General features: G+C 47.6%; 1 protein-coding gene across 2 annotated transcripts; it reads left to right on the forward strand.

The window, feature by feature from the left end:
- Nucleotides 1-78: 78 nt before the first annotated feature.
- On the forward strand, nucleotides 79-27,771 carry ENO2 (enolase 2). 2 transcript variants are annotated; one of them, XM_081176700.1, is made up of 12 exons: nucleotides 82-273; nucleotides 9,241-9,342; nucleotides 12,708-12,803; nucleotides 13,041-13,099; nucleotides 16,295-16,364; nucleotides 17,212-17,345; nucleotides 18,986-19,208; nucleotides 21,896-22,093; nucleotides 22,981-23,182; nucleotides 23,297-23,405; nucleotides 24,093-24,151; nucleotides 26,809-27,771. In XM_081176700.1, exons 2-12 carry the CDS (start codon nucleotides 9,258-9,260, stop codon nucleotides 26,876-26,878), a joined length of 1,305 nt encoding a protein of 434 aa, XP_081032826.1. In that variant the 5' UTR covers nucleotides 82-273; nucleotides 9,241-9,257; the 3' UTR covers nucleotides 26,879-27,771. The 2 variants fall into 2 exon arrangements, with proteins under 2 accessions (XP_081032827.1, XP_081032826.1); XM_081176701.1 differs by lacking the exon at nucleotides 13,041-13,099 and having other exon boundaries at nucleotides 79-273.
- The last annotated feature ends 164 nt before the right edge of the window (nucleotides 27,772-27,935 follow it).

Consider the following 27,935-nt stretch of genomic DNA (forward strand, 5'->3'; position numbering starts at 1 on the left):
GCCCCTCCCTCCCTCCCCCCTCTCTCCATCCTCTACGTGCTGTTTGCAAAGCTCCCTTGAAATCCTGACTCATCCCAGCTCTGGGTCACATGCTCCCGCCCAGGCCCTATCAGGGGCGGCTCCATCCCACTGTTGCTGCTTTTGCTGCTCTTCCTGCCGCTGGCTCAGAGGACAGAGCTGCTCCCCTTCGCATCCTGTATCTTTCCTCTCGCCATCCATCTCTGCTTAGTGCGCTGCTGCCTTGGCCAGCCTTCCTGCTTCTGCCTTAGGAAGGTAAGTGGCTTCCCCGTCTCCTCCCGCAAGGCGAAACCCCTATCCCTCCGCATCTCAAAATACTATCTCAGACCCTCCAAGTGTCCCTATTTTCCAGGGACAGTTCCGGATTTCTGATTTGACCCTGCCTTTCCTTTCCATCAGAGAAATGTTGGAGGGGTCTGCTCTCTATCCCACCACCATCCCAAGGATTGATTCTGCTTCTTCCCATCCTCCAGCTTTCGCTCATGGGCTTTCGAGATTCTTCTTGCCCGGACTCCTGCCGGTGCCCCCCTTGGTGGGTTCTTGTACTGGAGGCATCTGAGGGGGAGGGTGCTACTATTAAGCCTGCCTTTGCTGGGATGGCAAGGGAGCCTGGCAAGCACAGGACTTTGCCACCCCAGGGATCAAGCTGTGACTCCCCCCCCCCCAGTCACCATCACCCAATAATTCTATAGTTGATTGGCAAGGTTGCAGCCATGCCAACCAGCGCTCCCCAAAGAGCCAAAAGTCATCATAAGGTGGATTCCTGTGCTCCAGTTAATACGGAAGGGGAAGCGATGGGAACCAGGGAAGCGAAGCCCTCACTGCACCATCTCAAGGCAGCTTGTGTATTCTTGGTACCAATGACTGCCTCTGGGTTCCCAGTTCTGCCTCTCCCGCCCCAACCCTTATCCCTGCTTATCTGGCCCTGACCTCCTTAGAGGACAGTGTTCTTGTCTCTCTGCCCCCCCTTCCCACTTCTAGCTTGGAAAATAGTTGTGGAAGGGGGGGGGAGGATAGAAGAGAGAGACGGAAAGATGAGTAGGAATGAAAGTGGGAGGGGGGACAGCCTGCAAAAGTCCTTCCTATTCTGAACCCAAGGACCCTTGGAAAAGGACTGGGGGGGGGGGACGACGACGGATCAGGCACACAGCCAATGGCTTTGTCTAATCTCTGTCCGAACCGGAATGAATCAAAAGGCAAAGCCAGCGAAAGCACGGATGAGCCGCCGGGAATTTATTTGGGCTGGATTGCTGACAGTTTGGGCTGTGCTGCAGAAATATTGATGCCCAGGGAGTCCTCAGTACATCTGTGCACACAAACACATGCCCGAGGTGGGGGGGGAGTTCCTCTTGACACTGGGGCAAGGACGTTTCAATGGTCCTGGGTCTTTGCACCCCACTGAGAGCGCCTGTGGCATCTGAACAGACTGGGCAAGCCGTTTCAGAGTGCAGAGCAGCTGTTGGAGCAGCTGACGGCGGGAAATGCCGACCCAGAAGGTGCTGCAGAATATGGTGGGAGGGGAATAGAGACCTGCGTAGGTGCTGGAGAATCCCTGCCTTGTTGGCTGAAAATTCCCAGGCACCAGAGGCTTTTCCTGGCATGGTTATCTGCAATTTTTGCAGTGCAGAGGAGACTAAACCCTTAGCAGTGCTGTGCCTTGCACCTTTTCCCTTCTTCTCTTTCCGGCGCTGTGTCAGGCTCCATCTCTCCTCTCCCCCACCGCCTACTGTGTTGTTTGCGGCCTTCTCCTTTCTGCCCCCCCATTCATAGCCTGCCCTTTGCGTCACACACAATGCAGGTGGAGGGGGTGTTCATAAATCTCTTCCTGGCACAGTGTCAGGTCAACGTGCATTGCCATTCTTCTAAAGATTCTTCTTTCCAGGTTGTAGCTGTTGCTGGCAAAAGAGCTTAGCAACAACGAATAAGGCGGGAAGCGAGCAAGGAAACAAGTCAACTGATCCTAGAAAGGAGTCCTTGCTTGGTGGGGGGTGGGGGTGGGTTAAGGGGGGCAGGTTTCCTCTGCACCTCCTTCATGTTCCCAAGGCATTTGTGCATTAAACCACGCAGAGTGGCACCTCTGCAAGTTAATAAGCAGACACAACTTAAATGTTAAAAAATATGCCGAAACCAGTGGGCAAACCACTTGCTCTCCTGAGGACTTCGTCTCTTCCCTTGGGGCAAGTAGCCTAGAGAAGATGACAGATGCGAAAATGGTCTCAAGACATCTGTCACAGTGGTATTGCTGATGCTAAGTCTGGAAGGGGGGTCTGCTTCAGAATTACACAGCACTCGATGAGATCCTTCGAGAAAGAGCCCAAGCAGGTATATTAAGCAAGCACAATAATTCTGGCCACCTCCCTGAGTTTGCCTGTGCCGTTCCTCAAGCACCAATCCTGTACCTAAGCACACCAATCGCAACAGATGACATGCAGCGGGTAAGAACCTCAGTACATGGGAGGACTTACCTGGGAGTAAGTCACATTGAAATGAATTGGCCTTTTCTGTACAGTGTTGCACTGTACACGTGGCACATATTTGCTGCCGGAGTTCCCTGGCAGGGAGAGTGAGGTGTAAAAGTGGTAAGTAAACAATTACACATATACCTCCTGCAGGAAAATGCCTTCACATGACCCAATCTTACTTTGTTTTAATTTGTGCTTGCAGGGTGTGCATCATCTTTTTTTTTTAAATAAACAGGGAGCCAAAAGCCTAGCTAAGTGTGTATAAAATTGCAGCCTTAAGTGGTTAACCCACTGGGGAATTATGCTGTATAGTGGAGAAGTCCACGCATTGGATGTAGCTTAATAACTGTATCCAATGTCCCATCCTCCTGTTAAAATTACACAAGCCGGGACGGGACACAGTGTGTCTTTTGTCATCTGTGATGTTATGCATCCTACTTATTCCATGAATGCAGAAAAGGGCAGGATGCGGGAATGGGCACAGAATTCATCTTCCTCCATTTTTAAGACAGCAACTTTCTAGCCCTTATGAAGGGCTGTTTGAAATTATAACGGGAAAAGCTTTGGTGAATTTCAGGAGTCAAGATTGTTGTGAAATAAGATGTCTATTTGTCAGGGCTTCAGTGCCTTAGCTCCTCGCCCTTTCTAGTGATTAGCAAAACCAGAACAATATGTACCAAATAATAAACATTGCAGAATAGTGTATTTTTGCCAAATAAGAAATTCTGCAGTTTGCTCCATCTGCAGAATTTATGCAAGTCACAGAATCCAGTTTTTTCTTTGCACTGAATTTGGATTACCTGGCTTCATAATTATTTTAGCACAGAATACATACATTCTCTCCAGTCATGCCCATGACAGATGCACAAGCACTTCAGATGAATTCTTAGTGGCAATGGAGGTGCTAGTCTTTAACAGCAACTTCCACTGTCATCTGAATGCCAGATTCCTCACAACAGAGGCACAATCCGGGATGACATCGGTATCACACCTTTGCAACCAAAGAGGATTTCTTACAACTTGCTCCAGCAAATCAGACCTTGTGGGGGGCTGGACTATATTTTGAAGGGGAAATGAATGAATTCCTATGCCCCACAAATAACCCAGAGACTAATTTTAAATAAAAGCACACATTCTACTCATGTAAAAACACGCTGATTCCCAGATTCCCGGATTTAGAAGGCGATTGGGCCGGATTCGGCCCCCGGCCCTTGGTTTGCCTACCCATGTAATAAGGGATTGTGCTGTGGATATTTATTAATGTGAGCTGCTTTGGAAACCAAACTTTGCTGCAAAGCAGGGTATAAAGGTAACAAATGGGTGTGCGCTACATCAATCATAAGGATGTGCTGTCTTGAAAGCAGAAGTGCAGGTTAGGTCTTTTTCTGATGCCTTGTATCACCCCTAATAGTGCAGAGCAAAGGAAAATTCACCAGCTCTGCTTTGCTTCTGCTATGATCTTGTTGCTTTCAGGCCCAAGACCTGCTTCTTGAATTTCATTTACCTTCCATCTCAGGTGGATGGAACCTGCGGTCTTCTTCCCAAGCCTTCCGGAATAGCACAGATCTGCTGGGTATCAGTGATTTCATAGGCTCAAGGTCAGATTACTCAGCTTGCCTCTCTGAGCTTGGGAGGCACTGAATCCTATGCTGTTGTTCACTTCAGACACAAACGCAGAAATCAGCACGAAGGCAAATGTGAACAGGCAACAATCAGGAGAGGATGTGTGGGAACTTCTCTAGTCTTGCCTAAGCGCTTTTGGCTCTCCTCAAAAGTCATCTGGTGTTTTTATGACGACTCACCTCAAAAACATCTGGAGCCTGCCAGGTTGGCGAAGCCTGACATATTACCTCAGTAATCTGACAATAACCCAAAAGGGAAGGTCACAATTATTTCCCCCCATGTTACAGCCAGAGGCGGAATAAGTGTCTTGCGCATAAGTTTGTACCTGAGGTGAGATCTGAGCTGCAGCCTCGCAGCTCAAACAGTTTGCAACTATTTTGTATGCACGCTATATATGGAAAGCACATTCAAAGCACACACAGCCCTCAAAGAATTCTGGGCCCTGTGGTTTGTTCTGGGTAGTTGGGAACTGGAGCTCTGTGAGAGGTAAACTACAGGGCCCAGAATTCTTTGAGAGAAAGAATGTGCTTCAAATGTACTTTAAAGGTATAAATGTCTGCAGAACCTATGTCAGCTCTCTGGCAATGATATTCCACTGTGGGGGAATGTAATTCCACTGTAAGCTTCCAGTCAGAGGAAACTGGACAGCAGAGATGAGGAAGGAGAATGTCGAGTTTGTCCACGTGGCCTGCTTTTGTGGGAGCACGTTGCCTCCATGAAAGGCACTCGGATCTAGAGCAGAGCTCAGGCCTCTGGCTTAAACCGCCGTGGGGCTGAACCCTGCAACATAGGCCAGGGTTTGCGCACCCTCCCAACATTTCTCAGATGAAAATAGAGACATCCTATTCTACATCAGGAAGCTTCTCCCGCATTTGATATTTCCGCACACATAGACATCATGTAAACACCTGTCACCTCGAGCCAATTCCAACCTCTCCGCTGAACTTACCTCACAGGATTGTTGTAAAAAAACAACACCTGAGCGAGGAAAGGGATCGTGCACAACATCTTCGACAGATAAATGGAATAAAATAAAATGTTAGTGGTATGCTGCCATGAGTCCTTGTCAAGGAATAATGAGAATGATGATAGAAAGTGTGAGAATGATCAGGAACATACCAAAGAGTAAATCCTATTGAACTCAGTGAGACTTACTTCTGAGTAAAAATGCTTAGGATTGCAGTATAAGGCTGCACCATCTTTAACCAGTTACCTGGGAGTCGGGTCCATTGGATACAGTGGGACTTACTTCTGAGTAGAAAGTGTAAGTCTCCATTTACAATTAAGGAATAAACACTCCATGCATTTGGAGTGCTGCTGAAGCACTGCGATTAAAGAATTTGAAGCGGATTAGCAACCTTTACCTTCAAAATTATAGGAAGGGCTTCGTATGCCAGCTTCACAATTTCCTTCATTTGGTACAGGGATTCTACTTTCAGCATAAACAGAACTCTGTTTTTGCACCCACCTACCTACCACGGCTTAGTCATGCTGGCCACATGACCCGGAAGCTGTCTGCGGACAAACGCCGGCCGGCTCCCTCGGCTTATAGAACGAGATGAGCGCCGCAACCCCAGAGTCATCCGCGACTGGACCTAAAAGTACCTTTACTTTTACCCACCACTTCTAATTGCTCTCTGAGATGTGGAGGGGAAGGGAAAGGAAAACCAGGACATTCCTGGATCAAATCAGAAACCGGGATGGCTTCTGTAATTCCGGGACTGTCCCTGTAAAATTGGGACACTGAGAGTATGGGGCAAGTTGTGTGTCTCTTGCATTGTCCCTTTTCATTCAGAAGCTCATTTGGATTCCTTGACCTTCCCTTGGCAAATGCACAGTGAGTTCCTCCCCCCCCCCACCCCCAGGATTTTCTTTGAGAAAGGCACACTCCTTTTCCGTCGGAGAGAAAGCAGCTGTGCTGCAGAATCTGTACCAGACATTTAAGCAGGAATCTCATGTGCTGTGCTCTGTCAGAGGGAGCTAGCCCTTCATTTGTGCCCTGGTTCACAGGGACTTGGCCTCAGCATCTCCTTTTAGTGCCCAAGACTCAGCCCGGGAACATAGGAACTCAAGGTTCTAAGGCAGTGCAGAATGCACTTCCTCCCAGTACTGAACCAATATAGAGTAGAATCCACAAACATCGTGAATTAGAGGCAGGTCTTCCAGAACAGAGGGTGCTGGTTTATCTTTTTCTAGAAGAGGTGGTAGAGACAGTGACTGTAATCTACTTGACTCGGCTGACTCATTTTGCATGTCGGCTGCAAGACCAACATGTCTCACCAAAGACACCCTGCAGAATTGCACCACCCACCTCCAGGATCCTTTTGCTCAGGACAGAGCTACGTGAAGCAGAATTGTATGCAAATATCTGCATTCAGAATGGCTCCGTTCACATGAAATGCTAAACCTGGCCTTTGGCAGATTAATATTCTACACCCCTTTAAATGTGGGAAGGGGAGATTATTGCTTTGCCTTCATTTTAATTTTTTTAATCCTGTGTTTTATTCTGTGAAGGGGACATGGGTGGCGCTGTGGGTTAAACCACAGAGCCTTGGGCTTGCCGATCAGAAGGTTGGCGGTTCGAATCCCCGCGATGGGGTGAGCTCCCGTTGCTCTGTCCCAGCTTCTGCCAACCTAGCAGTTCGAAAGCATGTCAAAGTGCAAGTAGATAAATAGGTACCGCTCCAGTGGGAAGGTAAATGGCGTTTCCGTGCACTGCTCTGGTTTAGTCATGCTGGTCACATGACCCGGAAGCTGTACGCCGGCTCCCTTGGCCAGTAAAGCAAGATGAGCGCCGCAACCCCAGAGTCTTCCACGACTGGACCTAATGGTCAGGGGTCCCTTTACCTTTATTCTGTGAACCGCACTGAGATCTTACAATGAAGGGTGGTATATAAATCAAATAAATTATAACAATGATAGTGATATTGATAATGATGATGATGATACATGAGTGTGTGGATACTCAGAGGGAAAATCATAATCGCTTCACTCCTCCACGGTTCCTGTTGCTACACTGCCTGGAGCCAAGCCATGGTTTGGTTTAGTGTTACATTTGAGCTCAGACTTCAGATAAACCATCAAGTGTATCCAGTGGCGTAGCGTGGGGGGTGCAGGGGGGGCCGGCCGCACCGGGCGCAACATCTGTGGGGGGGCACGCTCGCACTCGCAGCTCTCTGCCCCTACCTGGCTCACTCACTCTCTCTCACTGCAGTGCTGGCTGTGCGAATCCGATCCGAGACACCGGGTCGCCGCCCACTGTGAAGGGGGTGGGTGCCAGGCGTGCGGTGCAGAGAGAGAGCTAGGGACTATCTGGGGGAGGGACAGTGCAGCGGCCGCCCAGCGCAGCGCTGAGCGCGGGAGAGAACCACACCAGACCAGACCAGGCAGCAGCAAGAAGAAGCTGGCAGCGGCGGCAGGTTAGGGGTTAGGGGGCGCAAATTACTTGCCTTGCCCCGGGTTGGAGGCGCAAATTACTTGCCTTGCCCCGGGTTAGGAGCCGCAAATTACTTGCCTTGCCCCGGGTTAGGGGGCGCAAATTACTTGCCTTGCCCCGGGTGCTGACAACCCACGCTATGCCGCTGAGTGTATCCAAGGTTTGTTCTTGGTTTACCTCTCATGGTTTGTCTGGAAGAAACAAGCTGTGAGCTGAGTTCCTATTTGTCATGGACAGGTTGGATGTAGAGGAGTGGTAAGAGGAACCAGCTGAGGAATTCCCAAGGTAACCCTCAGGGGAAGAAGGTTCACAGCCAGGGGATTGGTGGTGGGACAACGCAAAGCAGTCAGAGGGAGAAGAGGGAGCAGACCAGCTTCCTCACAGTGAGAAGTGAAGCTACAGGGAACCAGGTAGAGGGACTTCTTAGCAGTGGCACCCTCCCCGTGGAACGCCCTTCCATCAGATGTCAAGGAGATGAGTAACCCTAAACCATATAGTAGAAAGGTAAAGGACCCCTGGATGGTTAAGTCCAGTCAAAGGCAACTATGGGGTTGCAGCGCTCATCTCGCTTTCAGGCCAAGGGAGCCGGCGTTTGTCCACAGACAGCTTTCTGGCTCAAGTGGCCAACATGACTAAACCGCTTCTGGTGCAACAGGACACTGTGACGGAAGTCAGAGCGCACGGAAATGCCGTTTACCTTCCCGCCGCAGCAGTACCTATTTACCTACTTGCACTCGGATGCTTTTGAACTGCTAGGTTGGCAGGAGCCATGACAGAGCAATGGGAGCTCACCCCGTTGGGCAGAATCGAACCAGCGACCTTCTGGTTGGCAAGCCCAAGAGGCTCAGTGGTTTGGACCATAGCGCTATCTGCATCCCAAAACTATATAACCTTTAGAAGACATCTGAAGGCAGTCCTGTATAGGGAAGCTTTTTAATGTTTAATGTTTTATTATATTTTTATATATGTTGGAAGCCGCTCAGAGTGGCTGGGGCAGTCCAGTCTGATGGGCTGGGTACAAATAAATATAAGTTTAAAGTGACCTTTGTTAAGAAACCAGAAGCCTTTCTTTTAGGAATAATTGAATCTGAAATACCTAAAGATCAAAAAAAGTTATTTATGTACGCAACCACGGCACCTCAAATGGTGTTTGCCCAAAAGTGGAAAGAAGAATTAGCCCCAAACAAAAGATGACTGGCAACAAAAGTTACTGGAGTATGCAGAAATGGCGAAACATATTGAAAGATTAAGAAATCAAGAGGAGAGGATTTTTAAACAAGAGTGTGGATCATTTATTGACTAAAGAACTGTTGTAAGGACTGACTTAAACACCCCCAGATGGTGAAGTTAAACTATTGAGTATAAGAGATTCATTATAATTAGGCTTTAATGCTGGAGAGGCAGAAAAAAGAAGAGATAACTTAGGTAACTGCAGAAAGGGGGGGGAGGAAGTTGATAACAATATTAAATGTATAAAGAATATTTGATATGTATTGTAAAATTTGAAAATGAATTTATCACCATCATTATTAAATATGCTGTTTCTCCAAACCCTCTTGAAGCTTATCACACCGTTCATTCCATACTGAGGCCAAGTGGCCATTTGATGCAACTGGAGGTGGTGTAAGAGATCATGGAACAGCAAGGGCATTGGAACCAAAATTCCAGGTCCCATTTTCCTCTCTGTTTGTTCTGCTCCAGGAAAGACCAGCTCCACCATGTCTATTGAGAAGGTTCATGCTCGGGAGATCCTGGACTCTCGTGGGAACCCAACCGTGGAGGTGGATTTGTACACAGCTAAAGGTACGTATTGGTGGAGGGGCAGCAAACTGCAGGAGGCAGCTGGGATCTCAGCCACAGTTCAGGGCATCGTGCTGCTAACGGATTAGCTCAGTCCCAAGGCAGCGAGCCGGAAAGGGCAGGAGGCGCCAAGCAGAGATGGCCTGAGGCAGGAGCTGTGCCTCTCCCTCTCTCCCTCTTCCGAGCAAAGTCACCACACAGCAAAAGCATCTAATTTTAGCCACGCTCTGTGATGCGTCCCCACTTTTGGAGCAGGAGATGGTTGGGAAAGGCAGAGAAATGAGACATATTCAGACTCCCGCCTCGCTGGCTTTCTTTTAAGCAAACAGCAGTGCCTGGCTTTCGTTCCCCAGTCTTACACGTATACACCTTTCCACAGGCCTCAGGGTCGAGGTGCCGAGAATTTAGCCCATGAAGAACAGCTACCAGCCCTGTATCCATTGCTGAAGCGCTTGCCATGTCAGATGTCTGAGAGACAATCAAATAAAAATGCTTTAATTGGCATAAATATGTACTTAACTAGGATGCGGGTAGTGCTGTGGGTTAAACCACAGAGCCTAGGACTTGCCGATCAGAAGGTCAGCAGTTTGAATCCCTGCAACAGGGTGAGCTCCCATTGCTCAGTCCCTGCTCCTGCCAACTTAGCACTTCGAAAGCACGTCAAAGTGCAAGTAGATAAATAGGTACCGCTCTGGCGGGAAGGTAAACGGCATTTCCGTGCGCTGCTCTGGTTCGCCAGAAGCAGCTTAGTCATGCTGGCCACATGTACGCCGGCTCCCTCGGCCAATAAAGCAAGATGAGCGCCGCAACCCCAGAGTTGGCCATGACTGGACCTAATGGTCAGGGGTCCCTTTACCTATGTACTTAACTGCAAACACTGAGGCACACCAGCTGCCCGCTCAGCTTCTCAGGAGTAAAATCTGTGCATGGGAAGGCAGACTCAAGGGGGCAGGCAATTTCCTCATTGGCCTGATTGCTATTTACTCCGCCACCCTTATCCATCAGGCTTGACCCAGGGGGGTGAGGTAGAAGCCAAGCTGTCCCCCTGCCTGTGTATGAGGTCTAGCAAAAATTGCTGCCCTGAAGCTGCTATTTGCATTTCAGGGAAGCGTCCGTTGGTGCCAGCATAGGCTTCCAGTGTGATGCAAAAAGCAGCTTCGGAGAAAAATGGTTCAATGTTGCCACCCCACCCGCACAGCCCCTTTGCCTTCCCCAAGTTTTCAATTTACATAACACAAAACTAAAACACTCTTGCTGTTCGTATAATTAATGCTGGGTCTAGATTCCTGCAAGGGGGATAGCCTTGCTGCAGTGAAATAGCTGTTTGCAGCTAACTATGAAGATAATGAAATGGTGGGTACCATACCCTCCAACATTTCTCTGATGAAAATAGGGAATAACTATATTATTATTATTATTATTATTATTATTATTATTATTATTATTATTATTACTGCCCCACCCATTTGATTGGGTTGCCCCAGCCACTTTGGATGGCTTCCAACATATATAAAAACATAATAAAACATTAAACATTAAAAAAAGCTTCCCTAGACAGGGCTGCCTTCAGATGTCGTCTAAAAGTTGTATAGTTACTTATCTCCTTGGCTTGGGGGTCACATAACTCCATACCCTCCACTGAAAATAGGGATGTCCTAAAGGAAAGCAGGACATTCTGGTATCAAATTCTGGGATGGATTCTGTAAATCTGGAACTGTCCCTGGAAAATAGGGACACCTGGAGGGCTTGTGTTTTATGGTACCTAGTCATGCCTTAGATGCCTTAGACTCAGGCATGGCCAAATTGGCCCTCCAGCTGCTTTGGGACTACAACTCCCACCATCCCTAGCTAACAGGGCCAGGGATGATGGGAATTGTAGTCCCAAAACAGCTGGAGGGCCAAGTTTGGCCATGTCTGCCTTAGACGCTATTGCAATCACTAGACACAATAGCGATGTGTGCGCTCTCAAGGAGGAGAATTGCATTTCTCCAGATACAAACCTCTTATTTTAATTTAGAATATAGCTCAGTTGGTACAGCGCAAGACTTTTCATCTCAGGGTTTTCGGGTTGAGCCCCACATTGGGGAAAATATTCCTGCATTGCAGCAGGCCTTCATGGTCTCTTCCAATTCTATGACTCTGTGGATATTATATCCTGCTTTATAGCATCAAGAGGCTCTCTAAAGCTGTGTTATGCACTCTTCCTTTAAAGCACATTCAAAGCACATCCTTTCCCATTATGGGTTTGCTATGACTTGCTGGGAACTGTAACTGTGAGGGATAGACTACAGTGACCAGAACCCTTTGCGGGAAAGGATGTGCTGCGAAAGTGCTTCAGAAGTCTTGCATGTACACAGATTCTGATAGGATGCGGCATTATTCTGCTCTGATCTTCGACTTACCTGCACACAAGGTGGATAGAGACCATTGCTTGGAGCAGCCTCACAGCTGGCAACAGATCTCATCACACATACACAGCCGACAAGGATTTCAACAGTTAAGCAGAGAAGTTTAGGCCAGGCCAAAGCCAGAAACCTTTGAGTTGGTTAGTGGGCCTAAATTAGGGTTGCCATATTTCAGAAAGTGAAAATCGGGACACAAAAGTTGTTGAGCAAAAACTCCAAAAAAGAGAGAGGTTTTTGAACACTTCCAACATTGGTTGCCACAAGCCCAGGTTTCCCCAGACATGTTTACCAGTTTTTGGAAATTCTGCCCAGATGCTGTTTTCGACGGATGAATCCTGGATATGTCCGGGAAATCCCAAATGTATGGCAGCCCTACCTATATGTACATTGTGAAGGATAATCTTAGTTCAGGGTTTTAAGCAAAAAATCGGAAACAGGTATTTTCAAGTGATTTAACCTAACAGTGTTAATTTAATTTAATTAGTCTTTGGATTCATTGGTCATAAACAGTCAAAAGTGGAAGTAGGTGGACTTCTTATGGAGAGTTTGGTTAGAAAACACCAGCTGTATTTTTTATTATTATTTTTAAAGAAAAGAGCTGGTGACTTCTGTTATGTACTGAAGTTCTCATCCTGGGCCAGCAGGGGGATACTGTAGATAGTTATGCAAATAAAGGATCGAAAGTGACGTTCAGTGATTGGATAGTTACAGAAAATGGTTACTGTTGCGTTCTAGTGGAGCTCTATATAAGCAGGCTGGCTGAACCCTTCAGTTCAGTTCTGTCCTGGCCTGTGAATAAACAAGAGCTGTTTGAAGAATCGCTGTGTCGTCTGATATGTTCACCCACAATTTAACAACTTTCTTAAAATGACAAGGCAGCTGTTTCATCAGAGAAGAGTTGTTGGCTTAAGTGGTGCTGATGGCTCCTTAATGTTTTCCACCTTGGTTTTTACTCCTCCCTAGGGATGTTCCGGGCAGCTGTTCCCAGTGGCGCTTCCACCGGCATCTATGAAGCTCTGGAGCTGCGTGACAACGATAAGTCCAGATTCCTTGGGAAAGGTAGGGGTATTCCAAGCTTCTGCCCATAGAATGACAAACAATAATTCCAGAGTCCTCTCTCTCTCTCTCTCTCTCTCTCTGTGTGTGTGTTTTCTGCTTTTGGGCTGGCCGAAACAACAGATGTCAGCCCGTGAAATTCCACGGTGAGGAGTGTGTGGCCTTGTGTGCCTTCCTTTCTCTGCCTCTTATTTCCTTCTGCCTCTGTCTGACACTCTCTGTGTCTTTTTCCTTCTGTAGGGGTCCTGCAGGCGGTGGATCACATCAACAGCACTATTGCCCCTGCTCTCGTGAGCTGTGTAAGGATCCCCCTTTGCTTTTCTCATTGGCTCAACTTGCGGGTCTTTCATCCTCTCTCTCTCTCTCTCTCTCTCTCTCTCTCTCTCTATCTCTATCTCTATCTCTATCTCTATCTCTATCTATCTGTCCCTTCATTTCAACCTGCATTGTTTTCTGGATGCTCAACATACTATCTCTCTGTGTGCATGCATGTGTGTGTGTGTGTGCGTGTGTGTGTGTGTGTGCGCGCGCACTGTCAAAGGATGGAGGAATATTTTTTCCTCCAGGGGCCTTTGTAGAGAGCAGGGACAGGACCAATCCTATGTACAGACAACAGCTTTTCTGAAACCTGAAGGAAGCATGAGATGGAATCTATACACATATAAAAACTGTTATGAAAATGCTTTATTTTTAAAAAAGCATTTTTAAAAATACGTTGAATTTCCCATAAGGCTCACCATTGTCCTCTAGTGTCACATTGTATGTTGCACTTAAAACACACTTAAAACATTTTATTTGCAGCTGTATGGCCGAGTCCTGATAGAGCATTGATGCAATAACCAGAAAAGGCCAAACTTGGGTCTCCAGCTGTTTTTGCACTACAGCTCTCATCATCCCTAGCTAGCAAGACCAGTGGTCAGGGATGATGGGAATTGTAGTTCCAAAACAGCTGGAGACCTACTGTAAGTTTGGGTAACGCTGATCAAGAACATTGTGGATATTTCCAGAGGGGGCTTTTAATCTGCAGTCGCCGTGCCTCCTTCATGCAATTTACGGGCAGTACAGACAACGTTGCAACTCTCCTGCCTTTTGCCATCCCTTTCACCATTTTTTCCCCACTGTGAAAAATCCATTAAGGAAGAGAAAAGCCGAATAGCAGTACAATCTCTTTGGAGGTGTGGATAGGAAAATGCAGGACTGTGGTGCAATGGGAGGAGTTGTGGCTTCCTGAGGCTGATGGGAAATCGAGTCCAATAAAATCTGAGGAGTGGGGGGAGACCCAGTTCTTCGCCCCTGCCCTGTTGCTTGCTGTGTATTTCCAGTTTCATGCCCGGCACTGCAAGTCCATTCCCCTGATTAACTGGCTCGCCGCTTTAATTAATTGCTTGCTTCCTGGAATTAGGTTCCCTCAAACCACACACTTCAATTTGCTATTTAATTAGTAGATTACATCGAAAACAGCAGTGCAGGTTCTGGCTGTAATCCTGTACAATTGCCATCTTCCAACCTTCTACTGCTTACATCTGAGCAAATTTGTGTAGATTCCAGCTGCAGTTCTGTAGGACTACAACCCTCCGTTCCTGACACTCCCCCCCCCCCCACAGTTGTGCTATAGAATAGCACTACAAACAAGCAGGGAAAATCAAGTTTTCTAGGCAGGTTGCAAATATGACTAGGGGTGTGGTGGAGTCTCCTTCTTTGGAAGTCTTTAAGCAGAGGCTTGACAACCATATGTCAGGAGTGCTCTGATGGTGTTTCCTGCTTGGCAGGGGGTTGGACTCGATAGCCCTTGTGGTCTCTTCCAACTCTATGATTTTATGATTCTATGATTTTATGATTCTATGATACCCTCCAACATTTCTCCAGTGAAAGTAGGGACATCCTATTCCATAACAGTAGTAGTAGTAAGGTAAAGGGTAAAGGGACCCCTGACCATTAGGTCCAGTCATGACCGACTCTGGGGTTGCGGCGCCCATCTTGCTTTATTGGCCAAGGGAGCCAGCGTCCAGCTCCCGGGTCATGTGGCCAGCATGACTAAGCTCCTTCTGGCAAACCAGAGCAGCGCAAGGAAACGCCGTTTACCTTCCGCCAGAGCGGTACCTATTTATCTACTTGCACTTTGACGTGCTTTCAAACTGCTAGGTTGGCAGGAGCAGGGACTGCGCAACGGGAGCTCACCCCATTGAAGGGATTCGAACCACCAACCTTCTGATCAGCAAGTCCTAGGCTGTGTGGTTTAACCCACAGCACCGCCCGTGTCCCTATTAGTAGTAGTAACAACATGTAATAATTGTTGTTGTTATCATTATCATTTATACACCACACATCTTACTGCCACTCTGGGCAGCTTCCAACATATATAAAAACCTAATAAAACATTAAACATTAAAAAGCTTCCCTGAACGGGGCTGCCTTCAGATGTCTTCTAAAATTGTATTGTTACTTATCTCCTTAGCTTGGAGGGTCACATAACGCCATACCCTCCACTGAAAACAGGGACATCCTAAAGGAAAGTGGGAAATAATTATAATTATAATTATTATTCATACGCAGCCCATTTGACTACGCTGCCCCAGCCACTGAGGCTTCCAAAATATATGAGAACATAATAATGCATTTAAAAACTTCCCTGTACAGGTGTCTTCTAAAGATTCTCCTTGGTTCAGGGTTCACTCCATACCCTCCAACATTTCTCTGAAGTAAATAGGGATGTCCTAAAGAAAAGCAGGTGTTCCTATTTTCATCAGAGAAATGTCGGAGGGTATGTGGGACTTACAGCCCAGTTGGTAACCACGTTTGCTCAGAAGTCAGATTAGCTGCAATCATCTTGCCCTGTGCTTTAAGACCCCTTTTTAATTTTCCTTAATGTGCTACTTCATGAATTATTTTTAAAAATCCAACCAACAACACAAGCACAAATAAAAGTGGGTGCCAAAATGGTGTTGAGATGCCCTCACTTCTAAATGACAGAAGAAGAGTTCACCACTGAGAAATGGACAGAACTGAAGGGTAGATGGTCAGCTGCAATTCTGTCTATAGCTTGCAGCAGAAGAGCAATGATTTTTAGCACTAGGATAATAATAATAATAATAATAATAATAATAATAATAATAATAATAATAATAATAATAATAATAATAATAATTTATTATTTATACCCCGCCCATCTGGCTGAGTTTCCCCAGCCACTCTTGGCGGCTCCCAATCGAGTGTTGAAAACAATACAGCACATCTTCACCATACATTTAAAGCGCATACCTTACCCCAAAGAATCCTGGCTGCTGTAGTTTCCCCCTCACAGAGCAGGCGATTCCCAGCAGTCTTAACAAACTACAATTCCCAGTATGCTTTGGGAGGAAGTCATGTGCTTTCAATGTGTGTCGGATGTGCTTTAAGTGTATTGTGTGGACCTACCCAAAGTGTCCTCTGTCTGGAAGTCCCCTAGGCAGCCTATTATCCAGACTTCCAATTTGAGAGATGTTTTCTTTCTGCAGGGCCTTTCAGTCGTGGAGCAAGAGAAGATCGACAGTCTCATGCTGGAGATGGACGGGACAGAGAATAAATGTAATGCCTCTCTATTCATAACAAAAAGTCTTGTGGGAGGGGGCCAGAGGGGCAAGTTGGGAGAGAAGCCAGGAACTTTACAGCAAGATTAAAAGGCACTAGCTGAGGTATGGAAGTGTTAAAAAAAAGTCATGTGCCACCCCCACTCTCTGCAAGTTTCCATGGGGTTCCAGGCACTCACCTGTGTTCCTTTAGAAAATTGAGACACGGCAGAGACTGATGTAGTTTTAAGAAATGTGATTTATTCACCTGTTTACAATGTTAGTCTGCGTGGAGGGGGTCCAGATCTTACAACACGGTCATTTAGAGACAGTTCTCCCCCACAACAGTGCAGCCAATGGAGTCCAAGGCATCATTCCCAGCCAGCCTTCAGCCAGCCTGCCCAAGATGGATCCCAGTCTTTCTTTTTCCTTCTTCTTCCCAGCTCCACATAGCTCAAAAACTCTCTTTTCCTGTTACCGCAAATGCACACCCCCATCACCTCGGCACCATCTGCCTCCCCAGGCCAAAGGATTCCTCTCGGATGGCCCATCCAACCCCTTTTGTCATGTTAACAGATTTTCCAATTGCATAAGCCAGCCCAGGGATTCCTTGTCTGCCACAATTCTGCAGCTTGTACTTTCATCCATATCCCAATTACTCGAAATCCTACTATTTTATAGGGTTTAGCCGCCAACACCCCATAATCTATAACACAAGGAATCCAGGGCTAGACTAGTAGCAGGTGCTGTGGGGCTGGAAAGTTGATTGTATGATCTTTGGGGCCAGGGAACCTATATTGCTTTGTTGAATTGTCCTGAGCAAAGGGCCATTGATGGTGGTCACCTAATTTTGACGATGTTCACAGCCAAGTTTGGAGCCAATGCCATCCTGGGTGTCTCCCTGGCTGTGTGCAAAGCAGCGGCTGCAGAGAAGGACATTCCCCTGTACCGACACATTGCTGACCTGGCTGGAAATTCCGATCTCATTCTGCCAGTACCGGTAAGCATTTAATCACTTCCGATTTCACAAGGAGAACCCAAAGGGGAGTCGGAGGCTGTAGAGTAACCATATATGCAAGGAAATGGAAATCCCTTACTAGGAGAAGAGAGGTCACACCTACCTCAGTTCTCTGCATACCCTTTATAGCCACGCTGCAAGTGTAACCTTGCTTCAGCCCTGCATTGTTGTAGATATTATTTTTGTGCAGTTTGAAGTGACTGGAAGCATAAGAACTAACCCCTTTTGGAAAGGAATCATTGTCCAGGCCCATAAAAATAAAAATTTAAACTTTTACTGTCAGAACTCTTCAGAACAAATCATAAGCGTCAAAGATACAACCAAAATATCCATACAGTGTCTTGTATGGGCTCAGCATCTTGCAAAATATGAAATAATCCAAACAGACCTATAAGCAAAGGTCTCTTTCTCTCTTTCCACAGCCTGCATTCCGGCCTCCATTGGCCGTAGGCTGTGTACTCTCCCTTCAGGAGAGCTTCATTTACATCCTCGCTCCATGGCATTTGGGAGACAAAGTCTAAAGGCAACTCCCTTTCAAAAATGGAGATTTGCAACCCAATACCTCTCACATGACCTAAGGTTACAACATTCACATGTTAGCTAACAGAGAACAACAATCAGTTAGATAATCGTTAACCTATTAAGTGGCTCAGAGTATGTAATAAAAAAAAACAGGAAATTTTTCATTTTCTCTATCTGCTTCTGGAAATTGGGTGGAATCTAGCAGAAGTTTAGTACTCATTTCCATTTCAGTAGTTTCCAGGAGAGGAAATCAATCTGCAGCACCACTAACTTGGAAACTGTGCAAACTTTGCTTGGACTTTTCTTGATCGTGCTGCTGCCACTTACAGGATGAAACTGGAAATTTATCCCAGCATACAGTTCTTTTCCACCTTTTGAAATAGCACGACATAATGTAATATCCCTCAAAGAGCCACAGTCCCATAACACAACAGGTAGCGCAGTGTAAAGGGAATGTTGGAAATCAGGTTGGAAGCACCAGCAGAATAGCCAGTAAAGCTCATGCAATAAACCTCACATTGGAATGCAGCCTTGCGATTGGTTCCATGTAAAATCTTTGGGTTGCTAACTAGACATTCTCAGGACCCTCACGGAACCTCGGCTTCCAGGGCATTTTGTGGGAAGCCATGACAGTTAAGGCCTGCACGAACTGTCGGGATCTTCGTTCGACCGAGCTGAGAAAGCTCATCTTCCGGCCGAGTCGCCCCCGACATGATTGACGACCTGAGCCTCTGATAAGGCTCCAGGCACATCCCATTCAGCAGAGAATCCAAAACAGCATGCGGAAGTGATGAGATTTATGACTACATGCTATGCTTTATTTCTAAGCTACGCAGACAGAAAAATACACCCTCACTCTGTGAGAGCAGAATGCAGCTGAAACAAAGGAAAAGAGGATCAGAGAAACCAGTACGTCACATCCGTCTCCCTTCTCCCGTGAGACTTCCAATAGCCTGGACTGTCTCTGGAATGTAAACAGAGCCTTGTGACTCTAAGCAGCTGCTCAGTGGCAAACAGAAACTAACACGAACCATGTCAATTGACCGTGTAGGTGTCCTCTAAGCGAGTTTCATGTCTTTCTTCTTCCCAAACTCTCCCAGGCCTTCAACGTTATCAACGGGGGCTCCCACGCTGGGAACAAACTGGCCATGCAGGAGTTCATGATCTTGCCAGTTGGGGCTGAGAGCTTCCGGGACGCCATGCGCATCGGTGCCGAGGTCTATCACAATCTCAAGGGTGTGATCAAGGACAAGTATGGCAAAGATGCCACCAATGTGGGCGACGAAGGAGGCTTTGCCCCTAACATCCTGGAGAACAGTGAAGGTGAGAACAAGAACAGAGTGTGGAATTACTTGCATGCCCGGGCTCTGCACTCCCTGCAGCTCTCCCACCGAGTAGTAATGAATGACACAACCCAGCTTGAATGGGATTATTATTATTATTATTAATTGAATTTATATGCCACCCTATACCCGGGGGGGGGGGATGTCTCAGGGCAGTTCGCAGAATAAAATCAAGATATAAAATCACAAAATACCTAATAAAAATAAAACCAGCAACCCAATACTCCCCTCCCCAAAAAAACTCATATTTAAAAGGGCATAAGATATAAATCGGATCAGCCAAAGGCCTGGTTAAAAAGGAATGTTTTTGTCTGGTGCCTAAAGGTGCGTAATGAAGGCGCCCAGCAAACTTCCCTGGGGAGAGCATTCCATAGACAGGGAGCCACTGCAGAGAAGGCCCCGTTCTTGTGTTGCCACCTGCCAGACCTCTCAAGGAGGAGGCACATGAAGGAGGGCCTCAGAAGATGATCTTGGGGTCCGGGTAGGTTCCTATGGAAAGAGGCTGTCCTTGAGGATCAAATCAGGCCGCAATTTTATTGACAACAGAGGTTTGGCATAGGCACTGCATAGCCTCCAACATTTCTCCAATGAAAATAGGGACGCCCAAAATAATAATAATAATAATAATAATAATAATAATAATAATAATAATAATAATAATAATAATACCCCCACCCATCTGGCAGCATTGCCCCAACCACACTGTGCCCTTCTGAGCTGCCCTCAACATCTGCCTGAATCTAAGAGAACAAAGGAGGTGGGGGCACATTTATTTGACCCCAAACCAGCAAGTGAGACAGTTTGCTGTAGTTTTTAGCACCTTCACAGGTGGTGAATGTGGCTGTTGTCAAACCAGCACTGGGTTGCCCCAGTGATTTAACTGTAACAACTTCATGGTGAGCACCTATTTTTCTTGGGGGTGGGAAAAGCACTGTTTCTCCCAAAGCCAAGGCCTAGGCTTGGAGATGTTCACCTCTCTGTGAGGGATTGCTGAGATGCTAAAAGGGTTCTAATCTGCCTTATCAGAAAAGTAATTTTTCCACAACAGGCATAGCAAAAGAAGTGATTCCTCGCTCTCTTGTTAATGGTTCCATAATTGGCTACATCTCTTCCCCATCACAGGGCCACACCACCACTTTCCTTGTTCCTTGTCTGTGCATTCAGTACTATGTGGTCTAGTAGTCTCTTGATTGTGTGTTGTCACACGCTGGAAATCTGCAGAGTCTTTGCCGGTCCTATCCACATGGCACTTAGCAGCTATGTTTGCCATGCCATAGTGACGTCCAGATTGTTGTTGTTTAGTCGTTTAGTCGTGTCCGCCTCTTCGTGACCCCATGGACCAGAGCACGCCAGGCACTCCTGTCTTCCACTGCCTCCCGCAGTTTGGTCAAACTCATGCTGGTAGCTTTGAGAACACTGTCCCACCATCTTGTCCTCTGTCGTCCCCTTCTCCTTGTGCCCTCCATCTTTCCCAACATCAGTTTATTTTCCAGGGAGTCTTCTCTTCTCATGAGGTGGCCAAAGTCTTGGAGCCTCAGCTTCAGGATCTGTCCTTCCAGTCAGCACTCAGGGCTGATTTCCTTCAGAATGGAAAGGTTTGATCTTCTTGCAGTCCATGGGACTCTCAAGAGTCTCCTCCAGCACCAATTCAGATTAAATGATAGCAATACAGTATACGGAGGACGGCTCCTGAAGACAGTTCAGCTGGTACAGAATGTGGTTCCTGAACTACTCAGGGCAAGCTGAGCTGCTATGAATATATTGTCAGAAGCACAACGGCAGAAATCATTCAGTGTGCAGCATAACAGTTAAATTTATGTTTAATGTAATGTGTTGTTTGGTCGTAAGGCTTCACTGTGCATATTTGCTTCAACCTGCTTCTAACATCTGATTTTATTGGTATTTTTATGCGTACATTAGGTAAACCACTTAACACAAACCACTTCAATCCTGTTAAATACTTCCAGATTAGCTGTTTATTCACACACACTTTTGTGATTACCCCACAGCTTCTAGGGCAAATATCCTATCGCTTTCCACATTGCCAGAAGTCCAATAAGGAAAGTGTGATGGAAAACTGCACAAGAAAGTGAGGGATAACAACTACTAGCTGGCATTATTGTCTAAGCTCTGTGCAAATATATTAGGGTTCATGCTTGTAGGGTACATAATATATAATAATAGGGGACGCAGGTGGCGCTGTGGGTTAAACCACAGAGCCTAGGACTTGCCGATCAGAAGGTTGGCGGTTCGAATCCCCGCGACAGGGTGAGCTCCCGTTGCTTGGTCCCAGCTCCTGCCAACCTAGCAGTTCAAAAGCACGTCAAAGTGCAAGTAGATAAATAGGTACCGCTCTGGCGGGAAGGTAAACGGCGTTTCTGTGCGCTGCTCTGGTTCGCCAGAAGCGGTTTAGTCATGCTGACCACATGACCCGGAAACTGTACGCCGGCTCCCTCGGCCAATAAAGCGAGACGAGTGCCGCAAACCCAGAGTCAGTCACGACTGAACCAAATGGTCAGGGGTCCCTTTACCTTTACCTTTACTTTACATGCTTGATAAACAGGCCACTTCACAAATTGGTCTGGAAGCTGAAAAACCTTAAAAGATAGTTTTCAAACATGGCAGATGCTTGCAAAATCCGAGTTTCTCTCCTTTCCGACCTCTCAGCTCTGGAACTCCTCAAGGAAGCCATTGAGAAAGCTGGCTACACTGACAAGATTGTGATCGGCATGGATGTGGCTGCATCGGAATTCTACAGAGACGGGAAATATGACTTGGACTTCAAATCCCCCGATGACCCCAGCCGCTACATCTCTGCTGATGAGCTGGGTGACCTGTACCAAAGCTTTGTAAGGGATTACCCAGGTGAGACCACCGTGCCTAAAGCCTCAGTACCAGGGTACCAGATTGTGGAAGTTTTTGCACTTTGCTGAATGGGAACAGGAGCAATGGGTTGCTGCAATACAGTGGTACCTTGGTTCTCAAACGCTTTGGTACTCAAACAACTTGGGACCCAAACACTGCAAACCCGGAAGTAAGTGTTTCGGTTTGTGAACATTTTTCAGAAGCTGAATGTGCTCCGTTTTTAGTGTTATGCTCCCAATTTGAGTGCCACACTTCTCTTTTGAGTGCCACACTTCTGTTTTGAGTGTTACGTTGAGGTCTGTCTGTTTTTGCTACAGTGGTACCTCAAGTTAAGTACTTAATTCGTTCCGGAGGTCCGTTCTTAACCTGAAACTGTTCTTAACCTGAAGCACCACTTTAGCTAATGGGGCCTTGCGCTGCCGCTGCGCCGCTGGAGCACAATTTCTGTTCTCATCCTGAAGCAAAGTTCTTAACCTGAAGCACTATTTCTGGGTTAGCGGAGTCTGTAACCTGAAGTGTATGTAACCTGAAGCGTATGTAACCCGAGGTACCCCTGTATTTATCTTGCGTTTTTGTGGCTCTTTTTGTGTGTGTATGACTGTGTGGAACCCAGTTCATGTACTGATTGATTGCATGACTGCAAGTACATCGTTTATTGCTTTCATTTTATGGATCAATGCTCTTGTTAGAGAGTAAAATTCACGTTAAATTGCTGTTTTAGGGGTTGTTTTTAAAAGTCTGGAACGGATTAATCCATTTTGCATTACTTTCTATGGGAAAGCGTGCCTTGGTTTTGGAACGCTTTGGTTTTGGAACGGACATCCGGAACTGATTAAGTTTGAGAACCAAGGTACCAATGTACTCTCGTTTCCCCCTTCTCTCTGCAGTGGTGTCGATCGAGGATCCTTTTGATCAGGATGACTGGGAGGCCTGGTCCAAGTTCACAGCAAACGTTGGGATTCAGATTGTGGGGGACGACCTGACCGTCACCAACCCCAAACGCATCGAGCGAGCTGTGGAAGACAAGGCCTGCAATTGCCTCCTGCTGAAAGTCAACCAGATTGGATCAGTCACCGAGGCCATCCAAGCGTGAGTCCAGCCAAACCGCTCTGTTCCACAAGTGCTCAGTCGTGTTCCCTTCCAAGAATGTTAGACCTGTTGGGACTGAGGCAAATCCACTGAGTTCCTTGTCTCCCTCCACAGCTGTAAACTGGCCCAGGAAAACGGCTGGGGGGTGATGGTGAGTCACCGATCAGGGGAGACTGAAGACACCTTCATTGCGGACCTGGTGGTGGGACTCTGTACTGGCCAGGTAAGTTCTGGGTGGGGAGAAAACGTGTCTTGGGTGTTCTCTGGAGAAGAAAGAGGTGAAGGCTGAAACAACCATGTCAGTGTAGAGACACAATCTCTTTCTACAGCCAGAGACAACTCAAGTGTCCCATTGTAGAATAGTGGGGTAGGAGAGTTGAAAAGACAGTGGTACCTTGGTCCTCGAATGGCTTAGTTGTCAAACAAATCGGCTCCCAAACGCTGAAAACCTGGAAGTAAGTGTTCTGGTTTGGGAACTTTTTTCAGAATCCAAACATCCGACGCGGTTTCTGCTTGACTGTAGGAAGTTCCTGCAGCCAATCGGAAGCTGTGCCTTGGTTTTCAAACATTTCGGAAGTCAAACGGACTCCCGGAATGGATTAAGTTCGAGAACCAAGGTTCCACTGTAATCCCAAGGTATTTCATATCTGGCAACCAATGTACCCCTTTGGTTTCAGGTAGTACATGGGTAGACGAGTCTAAAAAGACTGGGACACAAATTTTCACAGTCCTCTAGCGGCTGTGGGGGCTCATTTACCAGAAGTAAAGAGTTGCCAAACTGCACAGGCAAAAGCCAATTTAAAATATCTGCTATGCACCCATGCCTTTACTCATAATGCGCCTGTTCCCATTTGTAATGCTGGTATGGACCCTCCATAAAACATTGTTGCCTTGACATTGACTTTTGCAGATAAAGACGGGAGCGCCATGCAGGTCCGAGCGACTGGCGAAATACAATCAGTTAATGAGGTAAGAAACAAGAGGGGAAATGCTGGCATATTATCAGTTTGCCTTCCAGCAGGAATCGGCCTCTGTGCAATGGGCAAATGCATGCAGGCAGCTATTGGGAGCTAATCACTATTGCAGAGCTTAGGGGAGACTTGAGTTTAGGTGGACCACCACACACACAATGATGGAACAGCATGTAAGTCTAAGATCTCTTTTAGCTTCTATCATGCAATGCCATAGGAAATTGAGGGACGCACTGTCAATTTATACCAGGCATAGGCAAACTTGGCCCTCCAGATATTTTGGGACTGCAACTCCCATCATCCCTAGCTAACAGGACCAGTGGTCAGGGATGATGGGAATTGTAGTCCCAAAACATGAGGAGGGCAGAGTTTGTCTACGCCTGGTTTATACAGTCGTACCTTGGATGCTGAATGCCTTGCAAGTCAAACATTTTGGCTCCTGAATGCTGCAAACCTGGAAGGGAGTGTTCAGGCTTGCAAACGTTCTTTGGAACCCAAACGTCCAGCATGGCTTCCACTGCTGCTAATTGGTTGCAGGAGCTTCCTGCAGCCAATCGGAAGCCACGCCTTGGTTTCCGAATGTTTCGGAAGTCGAATGGAGTTCCAGAACGGGTTCCGTTCGACTTCCGAGGTACGACTGTATAAGGATGACTTGCCTTTCTCTATCTAAATCAGCAAAAATCACTAAACTGCCCCTAGCATTGGTTTCTAACACACTGGCTTTCTACCTTGCAAATATATGGTAGAAGATTAAGAATGGGGTCCCCAAATGCATACTGGGGTTAAAAGTGGATGCGGGGTCTGAAAAGGCTGAAGATACCTGCTGTAAGGCATGGGCTCCCCAAAGCTGTCCATAAAAGGGTTTTCTTTTCCACGGCCCTGAACAAGAACCTTGAGCTTAGTTTTCCATTATTCTCTGAGGAGTCCAGGCAAAGTTGTCCACACACAGTATTTGAAAAAGCAGCACATACCTTTGGCATCAAAATGGCATGAGGGTTTATCTAGATTAGATTAACATTGCCAGACGCAGATGTTGTTCCCTTCCATCAAATCACGAAATATTATCAAAACACTCCCATACAGTACATTGTTCTAGCAATACCAGTGCTTTCTTCTTCTTCTGGGGTTGCTGAAGGGTATGCAGTCCCAGGACCGCATTTTCTAGAAGAAAAGCACTGAGGCCAGCTTGCCCCTGCCTTTCAGGGAGCCAGCAATGTGCCATGTGCTCATGTCACACATGCATACCGGTCAACATGCTGGCTTGTCGTGCGCGAGTGACGTGACCATGTTGCACAGCATGTGCGCGCACAGCATGGGGGATATGAAGGGGGCCTGGCCCCCTACTTGAAATTTTTTTTGAGGGCCCAAGGTCCCTCGCCCCGCCCCCCATCTGGTGCCCCACAACTTCATGGTGATGTATTTTCTTGAAGAAAAGCACTGAGTAATCCCTACTGGAACCAAGTGTTATCCCACATTTCGGATGAAGTTGAGAGAATAGGAGCTTGCCAAAGGCCAAAAAGTGACTTCATGGAAAAAGCCAGATTCTAACTGGGGCCCATGGCCGTCTTAAGCATATCTGGCACCGTGGTGCAAATATCTCTCTGGCGTCCCGCCCCCCCCCCCATTTCCCAGAGTTATCAACCTTTTTTAAGGCGGGGGGGGGGACACTTCGGTCCAGCTTGTTTACATCGTGTGGTCCAACGCACGCTCAGTGCTGCACGTAAGTAAGAGGTGCCCGGATCGCAGCCCAGACGGTCTCCCACGAAGCCTCCCTCTAAGCGCCCGGCACCCCTTACCTACCCCCGTCCAGGGAAGTCCACACAACAGGAAGGCCAGCAAGCAGATCTGGTGGCTCGCTGGCTGTCCCATCCTTGCTTGGCACTGGGATAGCACAGAACGCTTCCCTGCTCCGTTCCCAGACTCCGCAGGGAGGTGCACAGGCAGCGATGTGGCCAGAGAGGGGCAGGAGAGACATGCCTGCCCCGCCCTTCGCCCGCCCCCAATTGCACCTGCCAGGCGTCCAGGCAGCCCCAGCAGGAGGGGACGCAAAGGGGCTTCCCTGAGCCGGACGCAGCATGGGTTGGCTGAGAGGAGAGGAGGGGGCTGCACCAGAATGGGGAAGGGAGCGTGGCCTGACTCTCCTTCCCGGACACTCAGCTTTTGGCGCCCTCCAAAATCTGGCGCCCTGGCGCCCTGCGCCACTAACGTCTATGGATAAGACGCGCCTGCTAGGGCCTTCCCAACCTGTAGCTTGTACAGCGGGGGGCCTTTAACATACCGTATTTTTCGCTCTATAAGACGCACCAGACCATAACACGCAACTAGTTTTTGGAGGAGGAAAACAAGAAAAAAAATATTCTGAATCCCAGAAGCCAGAACAGCAAGAGGGATCACTGCGCAGCGAAAGCAGCAATCCCTCTTGCTGTTCTGGCTTCTGGGAAAGCTGCGCAGCCTGCATTCGCTCCATAAGATGCACACACATTTCCCCTTACTTTTTAGGAGGGAAAAAGTGAGTCTTATAGAGCAAAAAATACGGTAATTGACTTCTGTGCTTTAATTCCAGCAGAACCTAACCGTCTCTGGTTTATGTCCGCTCTGTGAAGCAGGGCCTGTGGTGTGAATATAACGGCCTGCCTTTCTCTCTGCCTTCCACAGGATTGAGGAAGAGCTTGGCGACGAAGCCCACTTTGCCGGGCACAACTTCCGTAACCCGAGCGTCCTATAAGCCCTGCCCTGGGCACACTCTGACTTGCCTGCTGACCTCCCAGTGCACAGACTCTGAGTGCCCCTTTAGACCACACCCTCCATTTCCCCTGCTCCTCTGTCTCCTCTCCCCATTCCAGCTACCTCCTCTGGCCTCTCACTGGAACCGTCCTGCCCCCCAAGGCGTGTGGAGAATGAAGCTTCCCTCTGCGGTGCTCCAAGCCAGCTTTGCGTGTGTTGCGCAGTGTCTTCTCTCTGGGCCTGCTTGAATCATCGTTGCACCCCAGTGTCAAGTGCTGTGAGCATGTTTGCCAGGATGTGTGGCGAGGGCGTGCGTGGCTGAAGTTCGCCCTGTGTTCCCCCTCCTTTGTTGCCGCTGGGAGTCTGTGTTTTACTCCTGGATTATGACGGTGTTTAAAACCTTCGTAGCGCTTACTGTCAACAGCAAGTTTCTGTATGTTCTAGCCTGTCCCTGCCAGCCTTCAAGTTTTGTTTTCTCTTTTTGTTTTGGGCGGGGTGTGTGTGTGTTTGTGTGGTGCCATACCTACACCTGCGACTGATCTGAAAGTTCTCTTGGTTTGGGTTTTCGGGCGACACCAAGGCAACCTGTGCTGCTGCAATACACTGGGTCCTTATGCCATGCTTTGTGGGGTGTTGTGGGTCAGTGCATTGTGGGCGTGTTGTTGTGATCAGCATCCTGCTCAGACCGCTCTCTCTCTCTCTCTCTTTCTGGTCGTTCGGTCACACGGCGCTCCTTTCCCCATCACCTGTTCCCCACCTTGCTCTCCTATCACTTCTGCTTCGACCTCCAGAAGTTTCACCCTCAACTGAGCAAGCGGAGAACCCCCACCCCAGACACACGAGAAAATCAACCAACAGACCAACCCTCAAAATTAAATTCTGTTTCACACCTGATCATCGTGCCTCTGCCTCAATGTCTTTTTGCTTTCTCTTCTGGAAGATGGAAAGTGGACGAGTGTGCAGCGGGAGGGGGCTCGGATTTGCAGGTGTGCTGAGGCTCAGATTTAAGTAGCAGAATCGGGAATCTGAAAGATAGCGCCTGACCATTCAGAGGCTGG

The sequence above is a fragment of the Podarcis bocagei genome (genome assembly GCF_964188305.1).
Source record: "Podarcis bocagei genome assembly, chromosome: 17".
Taxonomy (NCBI): domain Eukaryota; kingdom Metazoa; phylum Chordata; class Lepidosauria; order Squamata; family Lacertidae; genus Podarcis; species Podarcis bocagei.